The following is a 21,194-nucleotide window of genomic DNA, read 5'->3' as shown; positions in this document are numbered from 1 at the left end:
GCCAACTGTCCCAAGAACACCATGCGAGTGCAATTCATTACACCACCATCACACCAAAGATCCCCAGGCCCGGATGCCTCTCAAATACCCTTGGAGCGAAGGGAAAATTTGAGAGTGGGCAGAAAGAAGGTTACTGCGTGGAGAGACACGGGGGCACAAGTGTCAGCTATCCACCAATCCTTTGTAGACCCCAAATTCATCAACCCAAAGGCCAAAGTTACAATTTACCCCTTCATGTCACAAGCTGTAGACTTGCCTACAGCTCAACTGCCTGTCCAGTACAAAGGCTGGTCAGGAATGTGGACTTTTGCAGTCTATGACAATTATCCTATCCCCATGCTACTGGGGGAAGACTTGGCCAACCAGGTGAGGCGGGCCAAGAGAGTGGGAATGGTTACACGTAGCCAAACCAGGCAAGCTTTCAGACCCATTCCTGTTCCTGAGCCGTCCACAGAGGCCCCGTCTGTGTTACCAGAGACCCAGACAGAGGTAGTGGACCCGGATTCCATGCTTACCACTGAAACAGCCACAGCATCTCCAGTCCCAGGCCTGGAACTGGAACAGCAACCAGCACCAGCAATTGCAACCCCATCTTCAAACTCAACGCCAGTGGGCGCCAGCGAGCCAGAACTGGCAGAAGCAAAAGACAGCCATACCCAAAAGGCTCAGCCAGAGCCTGAAATACCCTCAGGTGCACCAGCGAAGAGCGGTTCACCAGCAACGGAAACAACCCCATCACCTACATCGCTTCCAGAGGGACCAAGCCCAAGTCCACAGTCTGAGGAAGAACTGGTGACCCCAGCCTCAAGGGAACAGTTCCAGACTGAGCAGGAAGCAGATGACAGCCTTCAGAAAGCTTGGGTGGCGGCACGGAGCACCCCACCGCCTCTCAGCTCTTCTAATCGATCCCGGTTTGTTATAGACCAAGGACTTTTATACAAGGAAATTCTTTCTGGTGGACACCGGGAAGAATGGCAGCCGCAAAAACAGTTGGTGGTTCCAACTAAGTACCGTGGGAAGCTCTTAAGCTTAGCCCATGATCATCCCAGTGGCCATGCTGGGATGAACAGAACCAAGGACCGGTTGGGGAAGTCCTTCCACTGGGAGGGGATGGGCAAGGATGTTGCCAAGTATGTCCGGTCTTGTGAGGTATGCCAAAAAGTGGGAAAGCCTCAAGACCAGGTCAAGGCCCCTCTCCAGCCACTCCCCATAATTGAGGTCCCATTTCAGCGAGTAGCTGTGGATATTCTGGGCCCTTTCCCAAAAAAGACGCCCAGAGGAAAGCAGTACGTACTGACTTTAGTGGACTTTGCTACCCGATGGCCAGAAGCAGTAGCTCTAGGCAACACCAGGGCTAACACTGTGTGCCTGGCCCTAACAGACATCTTTGCCAGGGTAGGTTGGCCCTCCGACATCCTTACAGATTCAGGGTCAAATTTCCTGGCAGGAACCATGGAAAAACTGTGGGAAACTCATGGGGTGAATCACTTGGTTGCCACCCCGTACCACCATCAAACCAATGGCCTGGTGGAAAGGTTCAATGGAACTTTGGGGGCCATGATACGAAAATTCATCAACGAATTCTCCAATAATTGGGACCTAGTGTTGCAGCAGTTGCTGTTTGCCTACAGGGCTGTACCACATCCCAGTTTAGGGTTTTCACCATTTGAACTTGTGTATGGTCACGAGGTTAAGGGGCCATTACAGTTAGTGAAGCAGCAATGGGAGGGGTTTACGCCTTCTCCAGGAACTAACATTCTGGACTTTGTAAGCAACCTACAAAGCACCCTCCAACACTCTTTAGCCCTTGCTAGAGAGAACCTAAAGGATGCTCAAGAAGAGCAAAAGGCCTGGTATGACAGACACGCCAGAGAACGTTCTTTCAGGGTAGGAGACCAGGTTATGGTCTTGAAGGCGCAACAGGCCCATAAGATGGAAGCATCATGGGAAGGGCCATTCACGGTCCAAGAGCGCCTGGGAACTGTAAACTACCTCATAGCATTTCCCAATTCCTCACTAAAGCCTAAAGTGTACCATGTTAATTCTCTCAAGCCTTTCTATTCCAGAGACTTACAGGTTTGTCAGTTTACAGTCCAGGGAGATGATGCTGAGTGGCCTGACGGTGTCTACTACGACGGGAAAAAAGATGGTGGCGTGGAAGAGGTGAACCTCTCAACCACCCTGGAACATCTGCAGCGGCAACAAATTAAGGAGCTGTGCACTAGCTTCGCCCCATTGTTCTCAGCCACCCCAGGACGGACTGAACGGGCATACCACTCCATTGATACAGGTAATGCTCACCCAATCAGAACCCCACCCTACCGGGTGTCTCCTCATGCCCAAGCTGCTATAGAACGGGAGATCCAGAACATGCTACAGATGGGTATAATCCGCTCATCTACCAGTGCATGGGCATCTCCAGTGGTTCTGGTACCCAAACCAGATGGGGAAATACGCTTTTGCGTGGACTACCGTAAGCTAAATGCTGTAACTCGTCCGGACAACTATCCAATGCCACGCACCGATGAGCTATTGGAGAAGTTGGGACGTGCCCAGTTCATCTCTACAATAGACTTAACCAAGGGGTACTGGCAAGTACCGCTAGATGAACCTGCCAAGGAGAGGTCAGCATTTGTCACCCATGCGGGGGTGTATGAATTCAATGTCCTTCCTTTCGGCCTTCGAAATGCACCCGCCACCTTCCAGAGGCTGGTAGATGGTCTACTAGCTGGACTGGGAGAATTTGCAGTTGCCTACCTCGATGATGTGGCCATTTTTTCAGACTCCTGGCCCGAACACCTACTCCACCTGGAAAAGGTCTTTGAGCGCATCAGGCAGGCAGGACTAACTGTTAAGGCCAAAAAGTGTCAAATAGGCCAAAACAGAGTGACTTACCTGGGGCACCAGGTGGGTCGAGGAACCATCAACCCCCTACAGGCCAAGGTGGATGCTATCCAAAAGTGGCCTGTCCCACAGTCCAAGAAGCAGGTCCAATCCTTCTTAGGCTTGGCCGGATACTACAGGCGATTTGTACCACACTACAGCCAAATCGCTGCCCCATTGACCGACCTAACCAAAAAGACCCAGCCAAATGCCGTTAAGTGGACTGATGAGTGTCAAAAAGCCTTTACCCAGCTTAAGGCAACGCTCATGTCTGACCCTGTGCTCAGGGCCCCGGACTTTGATAAGCCATTCCTAGTAACCACGGATGCATCTGAGCGTGGTATAGGAGAAGTGCTCATGCAGGAAGCAACAGATCACAACTTCCATCCTGTCGTGTTTCTCAGCAAGAAACTGTCTGAGAGGGAAAGTCACTGGTCAGTCAGTGAAAAGGAATGCTATGCCATTGTGTACGCCCTGGAAAAGCTACGCCCATATGTTTGGGGACGGCGGTTCCAACTACAAACTGACCATGCTGCACTAAAGTGGCTTCATACTGCCAAGGGGAACAACAAGAAACTTCTTCGTTGGAGTTTAGCTCTCCAAGATTTTGATTTTGAAATTCAACACATCACAGGAGCTTCTAACAAAGTTGCTGATGCACTCTCCCGTGAGAGTTTCCCAGAATTCAGTAGTTAAAAAGTGTTCTTAAAATGTAAAAGTCTGTTAGTTATATACTTAGTAGTATATGTAAAGGTGCATGTGTTGTATTAATCTGTTTATTTTCAAGTTCTAGAAGGAAATCGCCACCAGTGAGCTTCCCCACTGTCTGCAATTTGGGGGGCGTGTCATAAACAGATAGCTAAGGGTTAATGTCTCTTTCACCTGAAACACCTGACCAGAGAACCCCAGGAAACCGGATGTTTTCAACTTTGGGTGGAGGGAATTGTGTGTCTGGGGTCTTTGTTTTCTGGCTGCCTGCTTCCTCTGAGCTTTGGAGAAGTAGTTCTGTTTTCTAATCTTCTGTGTAAGGACAAAGAGATCAGTTAGTAAGTTATATGGTTTCTTTTCTTTGGTATTTGCATGAATATAAGTGCTGGAGTGCTTTGATTTGTATTCTTTTTGAATAAGGCTGTTTATTCAATATTCTTTTAAGCAATTAGCCCTGTATTGTATCACCTTAATACAGAGAGACCATTTGTAATTTTTCTTTCTTTTTTTTATATAAAGCTTTCTTTTAAGACCTGTTGGAGTTTTTCTTTACTTCAGGGAAATTGAGTCTGTACTCACCAGGGAATTGGTGGGAGGAAGAAATCAGGGGAGATCTGTGGGTGTTGAAGTGGCTAGCCTGATTTTGCATTCCCTCTGGGGGAATAGGAAAGTCCTTTTGTTCCAGGACCGGGAAGGGAGAGGGGGAGTCACTCTGTTTGGATTCACAGAGCTTGTGTCTGTGTATCTCTCCAGGAGCACCTGGGGGGGGGGGGAAAGGATTATTTCCCTCTGTTGTGAGACTCAAGGGATTTGGGTCTTGGGGTCCCCAGGGAAGGTTTTTCAGTGGGACCAGAGTGCCCCAAAACACTCTAATTTTTTGGGTGGTGGCAGCAAGTACCAGGTCCAAGCTGGTAGCTAAGCTTGGAGGTTTTCATGCTAACCCCCATATTTTGGACGCTAAGGTCCAGATCTGGGAATAAGGTTATAACACCACCGATCTGGCGAGTGGTATAAGCATACTCTAATTCCCAAAATTCTAATATTGGAAAAGCAGAGCTCAGGACCTTCACAGCCGTTTTTACATATTTAATGAAAATTGTGTGTATACACCCATACCCCACCCACGGGTTATTAATATGTTCACATGATTTTTAGTTGAATGTCTGAAAATATGACGTTCTTCCTCAATGTTTCCTGTAACAGGTTTTTTTTTTTTTGGTTACTTCAGAGAATTCAGAGATTTTTACTAGCAAAATAAATGCCTGAAGTAAATTAATCAGAACAGTAAATTCAATAGCGGGATTATTATTTTTTTCTTATTCTGGGACACACACTACTCTTAGTTTTCGGAAGATGGTCATCGTAAGATGCAAAGCATCAGGAATAGCAGTGCCACAAATAAATAGTACTGTACACCTGTAAATGATTTCCAACTGAAATTTTGGTAACAGAGTAGTAAAAATTATTAGGCAGAAAGCTGAAAAAATAAGTCAAATTTACAAGGCAGGAGATACTATAGACATGAAGATCCATCTGCATTTGTGTTTTATTTACTTATTTTTTCATACAAAACCCAAAAGGTGGCTTCTCTTTGGTGAGCATTCTTTAAGGAAACAAAAGGACAGTTTTTCAGAGAAATTTTGTCCACGTAACTTGTAGAAAGATGATACATAGTATCATAATATGATCTAATTTACATGAAGCTGCTGAAACACTTCTGGCATAATTTAGATTTGATTTGATTTGCTGGATTGAACCACTTTCAGTGGTATTCCGTTATCAGCAGTAGATTGACCCTGACATCCTTAATAAATTAATCTGTCTGTCTGACAAGGTATCATACAAAGTGCCGCTCCTTCTCCATCCTGCACCACTTAGGACTGCAAAGAGAGTAACAAGAGAGATAGTGGACTTGTGAATGATATTGCTGCATAAAACACACAACTAAGATGTGCATAACTGCTTATGCTACGCTGATATTATTATGATTTGTACAACAGCAGTGAAAGGCCCCAAGCAAAGATCATAGCCGCATTGTGCTATGTGGGCACTGTTTTAAATTAAATACTCAATGCAGCTTTTTGGACTATGAACTTTTTACTTGAGCTTTTACTGGAAATTTACGCTTCATACCCAGGAATTATTAAATGTAAATTAGCACACAGATAGCAATTATTGTTTTGTTTGTACTAAAATGGTATTTATTTCAGTAAAACTCATAAGCTTTTGCTATTCTTTTAATGGTGCAATCCTAATAGTTAATTAAAGCCCGTAGGATGTGATCTTCATGATCAAAAACCTAAACATTTTGCCCTTGCATCTCTCTCCCGCTTCAAAGATCTGTTTCAGAGATGAGTCATCTCTGACCTACAGTGTTCATACTATGGAATCAAGTTTTCCAACAGACAATTTATTCAATAGTCTCTATAAACTGGCCACGATCATTCTTTCCTAATACACAGGACCCAGCTATTATAGTTAGAACTTGTGTTGGTGGAAGGACAATGAGAAAACAAACAAGAATGAATCAAATTTCTATAGCACACCCAAGCTTAAGTCTAACCAAATTAGCCTAAAAAGCTAGAATAAATACATACAATTAAAAGGTGAGCTCTTGCTCCAGAGGTGAATAAGCCTTAGAATAACTGATCTAAGCCTTAGAATAACTGATCCTGCTGGTCTTTGCATGCAGAGCGCTCAGGGACTTCAGCATGCTGTGACTACATGGAAACAGCATTATAATAGAAATTGTTTGCCACCCTCAACTACAGCAGGCACTATCAATTCCCCCGTTATTAGTGATATTAAAAACTAACAAAGAAGGTGCCTGACAAAGGAATGTATAAGAACACAGATGCAGAATCAGGTGCTTATTGCTATTGTTTAAATGCAAAATGGATGCCCCAAAAGAAGTCTATAAAATCACCCAAATGCAGAGCCCAACTGCAATACAAGTAGTTTGATATGGACATTTTTCATAGCTCTCTGTAAAAGAGAATTTATAAGGATTATGAGTGAGGATAAAACGTATCACTGACAAATTCCCTCTGCAATGTCCAAGCAGATTTCTCACTAGCAGTGCATGTATGATTTTAAGACAAAGGGATAGAGGTAGATGAATTTCTAAAGATTACTTGCTGCCACCTAGTGTTTGGCACTGACAACCTGCAAGAAAAAGGAGATGGAGAGCTAAATTGTGCAACCTTTACTCGGATACATGAGTATTTCTCACCTGAGTAAGCAGTCACCAACATGATGAAGCGTTGCCCAATCCAGCCCTTCAGTGATATTTAAAATCATGATGAAGTAAGCCATATCTTGTGCTTTGCTAATGACGTTTATTGTGTTACACTTAATATTTGTAACCATAAGCTATAATCGGTATTATCTCATTTATGTTATTATGTCACTGTAGGCCCTGACCCAGGAACTCCTTACCTACATGATTAGTCCCATTCAAATCAGGGGTACTATTTGTGTCAGTAGTCCTTACTCACATGAACAAGGGTTTTCAGGATCACATACTTAGGCCTTAACCTTGCAATCACATAAGGGTTATCTATATTCACATGAATTTCCCACTCACTTCAAAGGGCTACTCATGCATCAAGTTAAGTGTGTGCACAAGTGTTTTCAGGACTGGGGCCTTAGATTCCAAGGTCCTCTGGGCACCTCATCACCTTGTAAAGAGCCAGGCACAGGCAGTAGTTATCCAAGTATAATATCTATCTGACGGAAGGGTTAAAATGTGAAATGTTCAGTTTTAAATATCCACAGCACTCCTACCAAGTTAATGCCAATGTAAAACACATGGCTGCACACTAGGTGGCGGATTTGTATTATTCTTGCAGAGGCAGAAGACTGAAGATAAAGGAAGCAATACCAGGCCTTAAATATGTAGCAAAGCAAGTCCTTCCCCTCCTTCCCCCTAGTGAAACATTATCCCTGCTAAGAAAAAAAGAAGAAAACAAGTTTCTCCCTGAATGCTTTATAGTAATTTAGTAATTAAAACTATCAACACGTATCAATAAACATTCCTATTCTATACTTAATTAAATTTACAATGGGACCATATTAGACAGGGGACACAAATCCTGACCATGGTTACATGGAGGTGTAAATAACAGGCTTGCTGATCCTCAGTAGAACAGGCTCATGGCGGAGTTGATCCATAGGTGAGGGATGAGATGATTTTTGGGGTGGGAGGTGGGTTTATGTTGAAATGTAAATAAGATTCCTATCTCCAATATGGCCCTCTGTGTCCCCTGCTGCTCTCCCTTCCCCACGCTGCAGACCTGCTCCAACCCCACACAGAGGTGTCATCAGGGCTGGCACTTCCATTTAGGCGACCTAGGTGGTCGGCTAGGGCGCCAGGATTTGGGGGGGCGGCATTTTGCTGCCCTCAGCAGCAATTCATTGGTGGAGGGTCCTTCCATGCTCCTGGTCTTCAGTGGCAATTCTGCGGCGGGTCCTTCACTCACTCCGGGACCCGCCGCCGAAGTGCCTTGAAGACTGGGAGCGCGGAAGGACCCCCCCACCTCAGAATTGCCGCCAACGACCGGGAGTGCGGAAGGACCCCCGCCTAGGGCACCAAAAACCGCGGCGCTGCTCCTGGGTGTCATGAAGTAGAGAGGGGCACCTGGGCGTGTGTGTGTGTGTGTGTTGGGTAGGGTGGAGGGAGATAGCACTAGGAATCACAGATGGGAATGTTTGCCCAGGTCTCTCTCCCAGTTGAAAGATTCATTTCGAAAGTGCCAGCCAGGGGCACTCTCTCAGTGTGTGTAATCCATTTAAGGCTCTTTGCTACACTATTCCCAAGGAGCAAATGTGCAATCTCTCTAGCCATCCTCTCTAAAGGCCTGGGTAGGTAGAGGCCAGAGGTGACTTTTCAGCAGCTGTTCTTTGCCTGCACAGCTACTCTTGTGGAGATAGGAAACCTCTTAGGATTCATGTAGTATTCAGGCCATCTAGCTTCAGCCAAGCTCCATGCTGAGCAGGAGCGAAATCAGTTGGCTGGGTATATTTGTAGACAATTAATTCAGTGTAAAGTCTTGATTTTTTTTAAGTTATTGTTTATAAAGTATATTGAACAAATACTGCACTATCAAGCCTCTTAGGTCAAATACACTGTTTATTCATCTGGGTTGTTTTGGCTGGGGGTGGAGAGAAGGAGTTTGAATGCAGAAAGCAGCCTGGGAGTAAAGAACATGATCGCTAGGGGGAAGCTGAAAAGACCCAACAGTAGCTGGCCCCAGGGCCCCATCTCAGCAGCAGCTGGTGTAGCAGGCCCCAGGGCCAGCTGTTTGGGCTGCCCTGGGGTCAGCCACACTGGCCGCTGCAGAAGTCACAGAGGTTCCAGAAAGTAATGGAATCCATGACAGACTCACAGCCTTATGCATGAGTCACCTCCTGCTATTTAGAATAATGCTGGCTTTCCTCAGAAAATTATATAGAAATTCTAACAGCCTAAGTGCCGGTAACAGGTCTGATCGTGACATGGCCTTAAAAGGCTGGTCGACTGCATGAAGCCACACTGCAAGGTCTATGCAAGGACTTACCACAGCTGCTGTCCCTGAACTCACAGGAATTGCACACCTGGCACATGGAAAGGCCGGGCCGGCCCTCCTAGCCAAAGCATTGCACTTGGAGCTTGTGTTAAATTGGTTATCCATCATTACCCCATTGTCTTTTACAAGGTCCCTACTTTCCAGGAAAGTTTCCACTGCTAGATCCAACTTCTGCATCCTGTTAGAAATTTTGATTTCTGTACTTATTTGCAAGTGAATTTTTCCTTCTGATGGGGACCTGGGAAGCATAGGCTTCAGAATTCATATAACTTCTGAAATACACATCAATCTACTGCTATCTGGGTCATCTGTACTGACCAAATATTTGAATGATTGTGCTAAGCTTGAGCATGGGAATTCCATTATTTGAATGAATTTTGAAGTACTCACAGTGAATTCAATTTGAATTCTAGCTATTTTATTGGCATAAGACCAACCATACTGGGTCAGACCAATGGTCTAGTTAGCCCAGTATCCTGTCTTTTAACAGTGGCCAATGCCAGATGCTTCAAAGGGAATGAATGGAACAGGGCAATCATCAAGTGCTCCATTCATGGTCATCTAGTCCCCCATCTGGCAGCCAGAGGCTTAGGGAAACCCAGGGCATGGGGTTGCATCCCTGACCAATTTGGCTAATAGCTATTGATGGACCTAACCTCTGTGAATTTACCTAATTCTTTTTTTAATCCAGTTATATAGTTTTAGCTTTCACAACATCCCCTGGCAGAAAATTCCACAGGTTGACCATGCATTGTGTGAAGTAGTAATTCCTTTGTGTTTGTTTTAAACCTGCTGCCTGTTAGTTTCATTAGGTGACCCCTGGTTTTGGTGTTGTGAAGGTGTAAATAAAACATCCTTGGTAATTTGCTCCACACCATTCGTGATTTGATAGATCTCTATTATATCCCCCCTCACCCCTTAGTTGTCTCTTTTCCAAACTGAATAGTCCTAGTCTTTTTAATCTCTCCTATGAAAGCTGATCCATACCCCTAATCATTTTTGTTGCCCTTCTCTGCATCTTTTAGGGTGACCAGATGGCAAGTGTGAAAAACTGGGATGGTGGTGGGGGGTAATAGGCGTGTATATAAGAAAAAGCCCCAAATATCAGGACATCTGGTCACCCTAGCACCTTTCCCAATTCTAATATATCTTTTTAGAGATGGGGCAACCAGAACTGCACACTGTATTCAAGATATGAGTCAGCACTAGTCAGCAAACTATCCATAATGACTCTTTCTTGAGTGGTAGCAGCTAATTTAGATGCCATCATTGTGTATGTATTGTTGGGATGATCTTTTCCCATAGGCATTTCTTTGCATTTATCATCAACACTGAATTTAATCTGTCATTTTGTTACCCAGTCATGCACTATTGTGAGATCCCTTTGTAACGCTTTGCAATCAGCTTTGGATGTAACTATCTTGAGTATTTTCTATTGTCCGCAAACTTTGCCTCCTCACCATTTACCCACTTTCATTCCAGATTATTTATGAATATGTTGAACAGCACTGGTCCCAGGAGAGATTCCTGGGGGACACTGATATTTACCTCTCTCCATTCTGAAAACTGACCATTTATTCTTGCCCTTTGTTTCCTGTCCTTTAACCAGTTACTGATCCATGAGGGGACCTTCTCTCTTATCCCATGACTGCTCAGTTTGCTTAAAAGCCTTTGGTGAGGGACCATGCCAAAGGCTTTCTGAAAATCCAAGTACACTTGACAAGCTATTGAAGTGTTGCCAAAGAAAAAAAGCACAGAACCTTCAGGTCTCTGCCAGATATAGATACAATACATCAGGCATCTACTTGGAATGGGGCTTCACAGGATGTATGGGATTTTATCTCATGTGCCCATCTGTCATTGTTGCTCATGTTCAAGTAGGTGGCACCTTGCTACAAAGAGCGATGGCTATCCCTGCTATCGCACCTCAGCTCCTTATGTAACAGGGTTTGATTCAAAGCCCACTGAAGCCAATGGGAGTCTTTGCCTAACTTGATTAGGCTTTGGATTAGGCTCAAAGCAAACAATCAATTCTGTCTCAGGGAGCATCAACAAAACCATCACTTAAGTTCTGATTGCAGAATCTACATTACTTTTTGTAGAGTCATTAGCAATATGCTCTTTGCATTACAAACTAGGCACATTCAATACAAAAGTAATTAAAGAGAGAATAAAATAGAAACCTTTTATTACCATATCACCTTTGTGACCTAAAACCACACTTCAAATTTTAAAGGGGCTTTTTAGCCCAGCATTATTTTGTGATTCAGAACACATTTGACTGTGGCCATGTTTCTATGAAAACAGAAAAATCGTACTAGTTATAATGTGCTAATTGTTGTGTAGACAAGGGATAAATATTTCAGAAGTCCCCCAGTGATTTAGGAACCTAAGTCTGTCAAAAGTGACTTAGGATCCTCCATCTTATTGAAAGTATAGGTTCCTAAGTGACTAAGACTCCGATCTACAAAGGTATTCAGGTACCTAACTCCCCATGAAACCTATGGGAATTAGGCACCACTGGGGATCTGTGCCAAAGTCAATTTTGAAAATGGGACTTAAATTTCCAGAAGTACCTTACTTAAGTCCTCAAATAGATTGTCCTGGGCGGGGGGTGGGGGCGGGAACATGGTGATAAGATCTTGGGTAGTAATTATATTGTTGAGGAGGTGGGAGGAGGGGAGAGAGAAAAAAAGTGGATAACGACCAGATAACATGAAAGCAAGTCCACTGTGCACAGAAAACTCCTACAGTATACAACAGGAGTGTATGCACAGCCCCATTGCCAGATTGGGCCCTGTATGATTTCCAGGACTAATAAAAACAACTACTTCATAAATAAAAGGAGAGACAAGATAGTGTCTGTCTATTAAAATAATTGCAAATGGTTCTCACCATCCCAATGGTATCAGGTTTTGTCTTTGTACACTGTCTCACAACTCTTCACCTACTCAGACAGGGCTCGATCCTGCAGACACTTATGCACATGTGCCTATGGCTTCAAAGGGACCGGTCACATGAACAAAGCTGCTCACATGTGGAAGTCTTGGACCCATAATTAAGACGGTCTATGCCGAGCTGACAAATCCAATACATTTTAAAAGATTTTAAGCCTAAAGATGGATCACGTGAAAGAAATCCATAAAATGGACGAGATTGCAGCAAAACGGTAAATCTGATTTTTCCTCTATATAACATCTTTGTTAATTTATGGCCAAATACCCACTGGATCAGATATATGGCGCATCCTGTGGAATGCAATTGTCCTTATTCTCATGCACATCTAGCGGGCAAATGCCTTTCTGATTTTTCCATTACTCCAATGCTTCTTTTACACAACAGCAAGCTATTTCAAATCACACCAGAAATCCTTCTTTGCTCTGCAACAATCCTGATCACGCAGGTAGAGAGCGCATTACACAGCAGTTGGCAGTAAACCTGACTTTGGCAAGGAGGATTAACAAATACAAATGAATGATTTGTACTCTCAGAATTGATGTTTATTCCATGGATGGAAAGAAGCTGATAAGAATTTTAAGTCACAGAACTTGTAGGATAGTGGTAGAGTAAGAGTACGAAAGAAAGAGCAGCATGTGTGAAGAGCGAAAACACATGCGTGCACATGTCAGCTGTGTGATACTGTAGAGCCAACTGAACATGCATTTATCATGCCCCTTTGACTGTCTGACCTGCACTCTGCCCACTAACCCATCTTCCCTGAGCTTAGTCTAGCATGTCTAAATTCTAAAGGATCTTCACACAGCTGTCCTAATTATTATTATTATTTTTTAAAATCTTCCTTCCCAAAGTGTGGTGCTTCTCTCTCCACATCACCCTTGCCTAAGGCCCTAAATGGACAATCACTCCAGCGCCAGGTTTACGATCTGATATCTTGCAGCCCTACAGCACTAGAAATAGGAGCTCTATACATTTGGAAAAGGGACTTGCAGTTGTCCACCCTGAGAGCATGTCTATACTTACCTCTGGAGAGATCAATCCAGCAGGGGGCGATTTATTGCATCTAGTGAAGACGCAATAAATTGACCACCGAGCGTTCTCCCATTGACTCCGGTACTTCACCAGAGCAAGGGGCGCAGGTAGAGTCGACGGGGGAGCAGCAGCAGTTGATTTACCACAGTGAAAACACCATGGTAAATAGATCTAAGTATGTTGACTTCAGCTACGTTATTCACGTAGCTGAAGTTGCATAACTTAGATCGATCCTCCCCCCCCACCCAGTGTAGACCAGGCCTGATACGCAAAACTTTCACCTAATCCTGGACAGTGCCAATGTATTGCTCATTGGAGGTATGATATTTTTATGCACATAAAATCTATTTTAGGTCATTTTTATATTTGTTTTTAAAAATACATTTGCTAGAGTATTCTCTCGCCCTCAAAGTATTTAATAGCTGATTTGGGGCATAGCTCTCCACTAACACTTTATATGCTGCATGACTCAGACTAAGCTCTTTGGGATGTGGATAATATTTTCCTTTTGGGTTAGACAGCACGTAGCATGCTGTGGCTTGGATTCCGATTGTGTGATACCCCAATACTTCAGTACTTGTAATAATGATAATACAAATACAATATACACATACATCCTGATTATACTGCAGTCAATGGCAGAGCTCCAATTGACTTAAAAGGTCCAGAATTTAGTCTCATGGCTATAGTGGGGATGAAAGGAAAGGAAAGTGGCTGATTTACAGAGCAACAAATGACGGCTCCGTTTCTGAACTTGGTAGCAAGCGGGTGGATTCTGTACCTGCACTGATCCACGACCAAGTTGGTGGGACTCCAGGCAGGCCCAGCATTCCATCTGTACCCTATTAATAGCAGGTCCTGGGCCAACAAATATACATTTGGTGCATGAACAAGTATAACCCTCAGACCTTCTGGAGAACATGTACCAACATTACTCCTGTAAAACTGTCAAGAACTGGAACCTGCATGAAGAGCTCAAAGACAATAGGAAACCCAGACCCTGTACACTACCTTCATGGGAGCAAGCTGGATGGGTGTGATACATGAAGGGTCCACCATAGGCTTCGGCCTGTTTGCGGTGTCTGCTAGCAAGCTGTGCCACTGTTGAGGTAGTCCTGTAAATTTTTGTTCTCTGTGATCAAATCCAGTATGAACCCGGTGCTCAAAATTTGACGGTCCAGAAATTTCCAGCCTTTTCTTTTTCTTTCCAAACATGGTGGAAAAACCTGAGGGGAAGGAGAGGTGTGGGAGAACAGAAACAAGAAGTAGTTTATCTTGACATTGTCTCAACTTTTTAATCTGTCATTACCTGTAGAGTATAAAACGAATGTTAATTGTTACTGATTCAAAATTTCCAGTTCTGCCTCACTTACTCACATGGTGGTGTGCTTTACTCTGCACATAATCCCACTGAGATCTCTTGGAGGTCTGATGATTTAGTTGGGGATTGGTCATGCTTTGAGCAGGGGGCTGGATTAGATGACCTCCTGAGGTCCCTTCCCACCCTGATAGTCTGTGATTCTATGATATGGCCCCAGTTATTGTAGTATCTGAACGACTCATAATCCTTTCTGTATTTATCCTCAAAGTGATTTGCTATGTCATGATAATGATGATACCTAATATGAAACAGAAGTAAATAGAAGAACTTGCATCTCAGAACTATAGGCCAGATGCTCAGCAGTCTTAAATCTTTGCAAGAGGACTGTTTTCACCACCCGAGCATCAGGTCCTACCATATTCATACTTAGATTGAATCCTGCTGAAGTTAGAAGAGGGTTCGTTGCTTGTTTGCCATTTCAGTAATGCCAGACAAGCAGAGATCCTGCTACAGATTCCAGCCACCCTTCAGCGTCTTCGCCTATACTAGCAAAATCTCCATTCATGCAGTGCAGCTCGCCTTTTGGAGAGAAATGATCTCCTGTGAAAAGAGAATATCGAGGGCCCAACAGTGCCATTTAGACACAGCCATAGCAGAGATTGAAGCTGCACAGCCCTTGGGGGAGCCCAGGAAACATCAGGCACCCTGAGGCTGAACACCTGCTACCAAATCCCTTTGCAGGAACAGTCTGCTATCCCCTGCATGGCTGGCTAGCATGAGGGCGGGGGGGATTTAGAGCAGAAGTGCCAGCTTTCTGATTTGCAGAAGGGTTCTCGACCCCTGCTCTGCCCAAGACTCCACCCCTTCCCCTAAGGCCCCACCTCGGCTGCACGGTGAAGTTGGCTGTTTTTTTAGATCATTGGAGTGTTTGCTTTGAAGAACACGCTGTTGGGTCATCTTATCTACTTGCTGCACAGTGACAGAACTGGTTTCATTATCATTCTCCAACAATCTCCAGTACCCTTGGATGGGAGTTTGATCTAGCCCTGTGTCTCTCCAGTGAGGGCGATTTTACAGCTACCCAGGACAACTGGTTCCATGGTTTGTTCTGATAATGCCTTTTGGGATATTTAACATTTTTTTTTGCTGCTATGACTTAATCCTCAGGAGGCTGATTAATCATTCCCGGGGCTAGATTACCCCTAACCCTTTGCGGCGAGCAGGGACAGCAGGTGAGCAGAGGCTGCTTGCCCAGTACTTGCAAGGGGTGGTCAGAGAGGGTCAAGGAGTGGGCGGCCCGATGCACTGGGGAAAGATGGATAAACTGCACCCTGTAAAGGGCTGAAGTAATTTACTCCAGATCCCGCAGCAAGGGAGGTGCAGGGGTCACAAGTCTCACCCAGGCTACTGCCAGGGCAGGACGGCTTCCACACCACCACTTACTCTGAGCACAGTCCAATGACTCATTCCAGCTACAGTGTGTTCGATACCTTGGAGAAGGGCGATGTTTCTAGGGCTTTAATCAGATTGCTGTGGTGTCATTATACCAGGGAAGAGGAAAGATTCTAAGCAACTAGACAGCAGGATAGGTTGGGATTTTTTGGAGGGGGGAACCATTCCTGCTGCCTCATGCTAGACAAACACTCTCTCCTCCATTTAGGACTATGGTCCTGAAATAACCCACTTTTCTCTGCTACCAGTATTCAGTGTATCTGTTGGACTGGGAACCAGCAAGACCTGAAGCATTTGGAGCAAGCACAGCGGTGGCAGCTTGAGCTAATGGGGTGGTGGGGCCAGCAGTGCTCGAAGATGGGTAGAGGTCTGAAGGACATTGGGCTCATGGGAAGCTAGTCTAACCCTAGGCTGGGAACTGGTTGTTGGGCTGGAGGAGGGGAGGGAGACAGAGGAGAAAAAGGCAGAGTTTCTGCTGCTTGGAAATAGGATGTAAGTCTCCAAGTCTTCTGTAAAGAGCACATAGCAAATAGGAGGATACTCCTCCATGGCCCTCTAAGGGTTAAACCCATTACTCCTAGTTTTATCCTCCTTGACTGGTGAGAATAAATTGATGCCTGTCCTCTTTATACCTTCCCTTTACATACTTGTAGAGAATTATGTCTCCTTTAAGCTTATTTTCTCCAGATAGAACAGGCATAGTTCTTTTAACCTTTCCTCCTAGGTCTTATCTTCCAAACCTTTCATCGGTTTTGTTCCTCTCTTCTGAGCTCTCTCCAATTATTCTGTCTTGTCTGAAATCAAGAGCCCTTTAGTCTCTCTCTCTCTCTACTGCTAAGATCTTACTTAGTCATTTTAAGCTTCCTTTTGTGAAGTCTTATCACTCTGCTCCTCCCATTCTCAGCATGCTGATCTCTTATTTTGTTTCCACTGGTGCTTAACTACAAACCTGCATGCTCCAAGTTTTCAGTCATTGCTTCGTTATTGGTCAGTATCAAATTAAAAAACAAAACAAAACAGAAACACAATAACAAGCGGGAGCCCATGTCAGTGGAATACTAATGATGGCAGGAGCAGGCTACCTGGATCCACCTGTCAGCTCTGTTTTATCTTTAGAGAGTGTAAGCTCTTTGGGGCAGGATCCATCTTTTCGTTCTGTGTATTTGCAGTGCCTAGCACAAGGGTATCCTGGTCAATGACTCCAGCTTCTGGGTACTACAGTAATACAAATATTTTTATCCTAACCCATGGTTTTGGGTTGACATTTTCCATTTTTGGTTTCTAGCCACTGGCAATTTAAAAAAGAAAAGTTTAAACAAAAGCCATGCCAATATTGCCAACCTCTAGCATTCAATAAATAAATAAAATAAAAATAAAAACCCACAAGTCAGCCCCTCCCCACAAACATTTAATAGCTTAAAAATATCAAGATTTAAAATAAAAATTGGGGTTCATTTTCTTTGATGGCTGAAGCTTTCAAATGTACTTGAATAATGGTTTTAAGCTTTTCTCTGAAGCCCTCTGGGCTAGAAACATAATTATTTTTAAAATCAAAGCTGAGATTCTCAGGCATTCACATGATTCCAGGACCTGGGGCTTTAAGACAGACATCAACTATCATAAGTCTTGCAATAAAATCATGAGAGATGGCAACACTGCAGTACCTTCCATTTTGAGTACAAGAGAAAAAAATCATAAAAAAGATATTGCAGCTAGAACTGTGTGGGAACTGGATTTTCCTTTTATATATGAAATTTCAAAAAAAATTCCATTCTGAAATGGAACAACAACAAAAAAATAAAAAAAATGTAATTGAACTCCCTGTGAAACAAGATTTCAGAATAAAACCCAATAAGTGTCAGGTTGATCAAAACATTTTGTTTTGATTAAATTTTAACATTTCATTCTGATTTTGACTTTACTTTATTTACACATACTTTTAAACAAAAACTGGAATGAAATATTTTGAAACAAAAAAGTTTGAATGTTTCATTCTGAAAACATCAAAAATGGATATTTTCAATCAGAACACTCAGTTCCATTTTTTTAAATTAGTCCAAATAGACTGGTTTCCATGAAACTTAGATTTCAACAACATAGTATTCTCCCAGACAAAAGTTCCATTGGAAAATTTTTGATCAGCTCTAATGACATGATTTTTGAGTCACACGACAGCTGCAATGGCTGGAGGTAGAAAGTTAAAATCTGTCGTGGAAATAGCCCTCAGCCAGGAGAAGAGCCTTTATTTTTTCAAGAGAATATTTTCTTTTATCAGAGTTATGCCTCTGTGAAAGTCACCTACTGAGCATGCACGGATATGGTCACTAAGTACACGTAAAGCAGCATTTACCCTTCTGTGTGTGTGGCTAATTTAGCTTCAAGGGCAAAAAAGTGTAGGGGAAATATATTGATGCAAATTGGTAGATACACTTGTGACTGAAGAACTGAAGGTGCAAAGGGATCAAGCCCTGCTGTAATGTGGCCAAGTTCCTCTGTAGCTAGGGAAGAAACCTGCATGGAAGAGGAAGAACTCTTGCTGTTGTACTTTCTAAAGAGGTCAGAAGAGGGGCTCATTTCCACCAGACTCTTAGGCCTGGTCTACACTACAGCTGCCGATCGATATAAGCTATACACTGTGAGTTACATTAGTAGTGTAACTCAAGTCGACGTAGCTTAGATCTACTCATGTGGGGTCCACACTACGTTATGTCGATGGGAGATGCTCTCCCACCGACATTGCTTCCGCCTCTCATTGAGGTGGACTACAGAAATCAATGGGAGCGCACTCTTCCATCGACTGAGCTTGTCTTCACTAGACATGCTAAATCAATGCTGCTGCATCGATTGCAGCAGCGCCGATTTCGCTCCGGAGTGAAGACAAGCCCTTAAAGAGCATCCGGTCAGGGCATTACAAGCCAAAGAGTTCCGTATTATGGAACTGATCGGAGACTGGAGTAGCTTTTGAGAGAGATAAATAGAAAAGCAATGTATGTTCCATTTATTGGCCAGCAGAGCTTCTTCATCATGGAAAGCAAAGCTCCTTTTGTTATAAAAAAAAGTCTCTCCCCCTCTTTTTTTTTTTTTTTTTAAATTCCTCAGTAATCTTCCCTGGCTTCTCAGAGAGAACACAAAATTAGATAAAAAATATTTTATATAATGCCACAAATGTACAGGCTTTATGATGGAGACCATAATTTTTGGTGGATCTATAGCTAAGCAAAATTTGGGTTTGAGAGTTGTGCAGTTCAATGCCTTTTCCAGGATTACATGCATCAGGTGTGCAAGTACATTTTGTCATGTGAACACTGACTTTTCTAGCAGGATTCTCAGATAGTATTGACTGATGTGAATTTTTCAGATAACGTGAGAGGTTGCATGTATTCTTTCTATTTTGAAATACCCCAGCTTTCCTTTGTAGGAAATCACATGCAAACCTGTTCCAGCTTGACGCCCTGTGCAGAAACCAACGACTGGTGTATGGTGGATCTTTTAGAGAGCATTTCTACATTACATTCCCTATGCAATATCCTTTTTTCTGGTCTTGACAATGGCCATTGTGCCCCACTCATGTCCATGGAGAATGCCGGTACACAGCTCATCTTCCTATCCTGTAGCTTTAACTGTGGCAGTTCTCTTTGCATCCCCCACATTATGCTTGATATGAAAAGAAGGAGCCAATCTACTTGTCTTCACTTTCAAGGCCCTCTATAACCTCTCCTCACCCTACTTACCATTTTTCATTCAGTATCAAAAGCTCAGTTCCCACCGCTGAGCAGCCCACGATACTAGCTTCCATCTCCCACTTGTTAAAAATGTAACAAGTGTCTTTGTGCTTTCTCCCATGCCATCCCTCACACTGGGAGAAAAATCTGCAAAATTGAAACTCTCCTCTGCCATGAAATCTACAAAAACCTGACAACAGATATGCTGGTAGTGTGTTGAAACCACTGCCAATCATGCTGACCAGAACTGTTTTTGTTTCACTGTACTCTCCTCATCACTGTCTGTATTCACCCTCTTATACTTAGACTGCAAGCTTTTGGGGGGCAAGGATTGTCTTTGTTCTGTTTGTACAGCATCCCTTACCTCAATGGGACCCAATTGGGCTACTAGTTGCTACAGTAATACAAAACTAATAAATAATTTCTTAGACTTGGGCCCTCAACTTGCTCCATTAGAAAGTAAATGGAAGCTTTACCCTTGCCACAAGTGAACATAGGATCAAACCATCAAAACCATCTAGACTAGTGGCTCTAAATCTTTTCTGGCAATGCATGCATTCTGATTCTTCCAGTGCCATGTGGTGGTGGTTGATCGGAGCCTGCTACTGTATCGAATGGGGAAGGGAAGGGGGGTTTGTTACTCCCCTCCCCCATTCATGTAGAGTTTGTTTTCCATCTAGTTCCATGTTACATTTTTCATTAATGAGTTCAACAAACGGCATTGTTGATTAGAATGTATGTCCTCTGCCATCAAACCAGAAGGTTCCATCTATATGTAATATAATCGTGAGTGTCTGCAACTGGTCCCCCGTCTTTGCCCAATCCACAAATCAGGAGTGCCACAGCCCCAACTAGAGAGCTTTGGCAACTCATGCTTCTAGTTCTTGAGCACCCTGGTTTTCAATTCCTGGTACATTGGCCAAGATGGCAGCCAGCACCTGCACACTTCAAAAAGGAAAGGCCAAATTAAAGGGAAGTTTTCTGCCATACTTACTGTTACATGAATTAACAGTGTTATTTAGTAACAAGTTGAGGAAGCAGAGAGCATACTAAGCAAATGGAAGAGCAAGAGTCCTAAGGCTTATAAATTGTTTTTTAAATAAACTCTAGACGCATCTCAACCTCTTGAAGATAAATGATTGGAGGAGTTTGTGCTTAAGCCTCACAAAAACTCTGTTGCTGGCACAATACCTCTCTATTTTGAAAGTTAACCATAATCCAGGTAAACGTCAGCTCTGGGTCCCATGGAATTTTAATCCCGTCATTGTTATTTTTGCAGACAACAGAATTTGATCCTGAGCCCAGGAATAAAAAAATTCAGGTAACCAGGATCCATTAGCAGAGACAAAGGTAACGTTGTGAAGTGCTTTAAAAAAAAAAAAAGACTCCCATCCATGTTAGTGCTCCCAGTTACTAACCATCCCCACAGACTCATGGGCATTCTGTTGCCTTTAAATTAATGCAATATTTATGAATGGCTCTCTTGCAGGTCTCTGTGAATCTTCCCCCCAGAGAAGGAGGAAATGGGGCTTGATGGATTCATGAATTTGG

At 43.5% G+C, this 21,194-nt stretch overlaps 1 protein-coding gene across 1 annotated transcript in view; it reads right to left on the bottom strand.

The window, feature by feature from the left end:
* PAK5 (p21 (RAC1) activated kinase 5) overlaps positions 1-21,194 on the bottom strand; it is a 100,698-nt gene that overhangs the window by 68,462 nt on the left and 11,042 nt on the right. Inside the window, 1 exon segment of the mRNA XM_030558017.1 lies at positions 14,160-14,374. Within this exon segment, the coding sequence (XP_030413877.1) occupies positions 14,160-14,374 (215 nt within the window).

Source organism: Gopherus evgoodei, chromosome 3 (assembly GCF_007399415.2).
Source record: "Gopherus evgoodei ecotype Sinaloan lineage chromosome 3, rGopEvg1_v1.p, whole genome shotgun sequence".
NCBI lineage: Eukaryota > Metazoa > Chordata > Testudines > Testudinidae > Gopherus > Gopherus evgoodei.
Note: the sequence above shows the minus strand (reverse complement) of the source record. Positions and strands in the feature narration are given on the sequence as shown.